General features: G+C 67.5%; 1 protein-coding gene across 1 annotated transcript in view; it reads left to right on the forward strand.

The window, feature by feature from the left end:
• IMPDH1 (IMP (inosine 5'-monophosphate) dehydrogenase 1) overlaps positions 1-832 on the forward strand; it is a 5271-nt gene extending 4439 nt beyond the window's left edge. The window contains exons 5-7 of the mRNA XM_010566045.1: positions 306-450; positions 529-672; positions 745-832. Of these exons, the coding sequence (XP_010564347.1) occupies positions 306-450; positions 529-672; positions 745-832 (377 nt within the window). The remainder of the gene's footprint in view (positions 1-305; positions 451-528; positions 673-744) is intronic.
• Positions 833-851: the final 19 nt, after the last annotated feature.

Raw genomic sequence — 851 nt, forward strand, 5'->3', positions numbered from 1 at the left:
CCCCCCTGCACCCATACTGGTGCCCACACTGGGGGTCTCCCAGTCATCACCCCCCTGCACCCGTACTGGTGGCCACCCTGTGGGTCTCCCAGTCATCACCCCCCTGCACCCATACTGGTGCCCACCATGGAGGTCTCCTGACCATCACCCACCCTGTACCCATACTGGTGCCCACACTGGGGGTCTCCCAGTCATCACCCCCCTGCACCCGTACTGGGCCCACCCTGGGGGTCTCCCAGTCATCACCCCCCTGCACCCGTACTGGTGACCACCCTGGGGGGGGTCTGATGGCTGCCCCCCCCCAGTGATGATGGGGTCCCTGCTGGCGGCCACCACGGAGGCGCCGGGGGAGTTCTTCTTCTCGGAGGGGGTGCGGCTGAAGCAGTACCGGGGCATGGGCTCGCTGGACGCCATGGAGAAGAGCAGCAGCAGCCAGAAACGCTACTTCAGGTACATCACGGGGGGGGGGGGGGGGCCCGGGGGGTTCTCTGCCCCCCCCGCCCTGACCCCTGGCCCCCCCCCCACCAGCGAGGGTGACAAGGTGAAGGTGGCACAGGGGGTGTCGGGCTCCGTTCAGGACAAAGGCTCCATCCACAAATTCGTCCCCTATTTGATCGCGGGGATCCAGCATGGCTGCCAGGACATCGGTGCCAGGAGCCTCTCCGTGCTGCGGTGAGCTGGGGGGGACAAGGAAAAGGGGGGGTGTCACCTAGCTCCCGCTGACCCCCTGCCACCCCCCACCAGGTCCATGATGTACTCGGGGGAGCTGAAGTTCGAGAAGAGGACCATGGCGGCGCAGATTGAGGGGGGGGTCCACGGGCTCCACTCGTAAGTGGGGGATCGGGGGGGGG

The sequence above is a fragment of the Haliaeetus leucocephalus genome, unplaced genomic scaffold (genome assembly GCF_000737465.1).
Source record: "Haliaeetus leucocephalus isolate CR32 unplaced genomic scaffold, Haliaeetus_leucocephalus-4.0 Scaffold202, whole genome shotgun sequence".
NCBI classification, from domain to species: Eukaryota; Metazoa; Chordata; class Aves; order Accipitriformes; family Accipitridae; genus Haliaeetus; species Haliaeetus leucocephalus.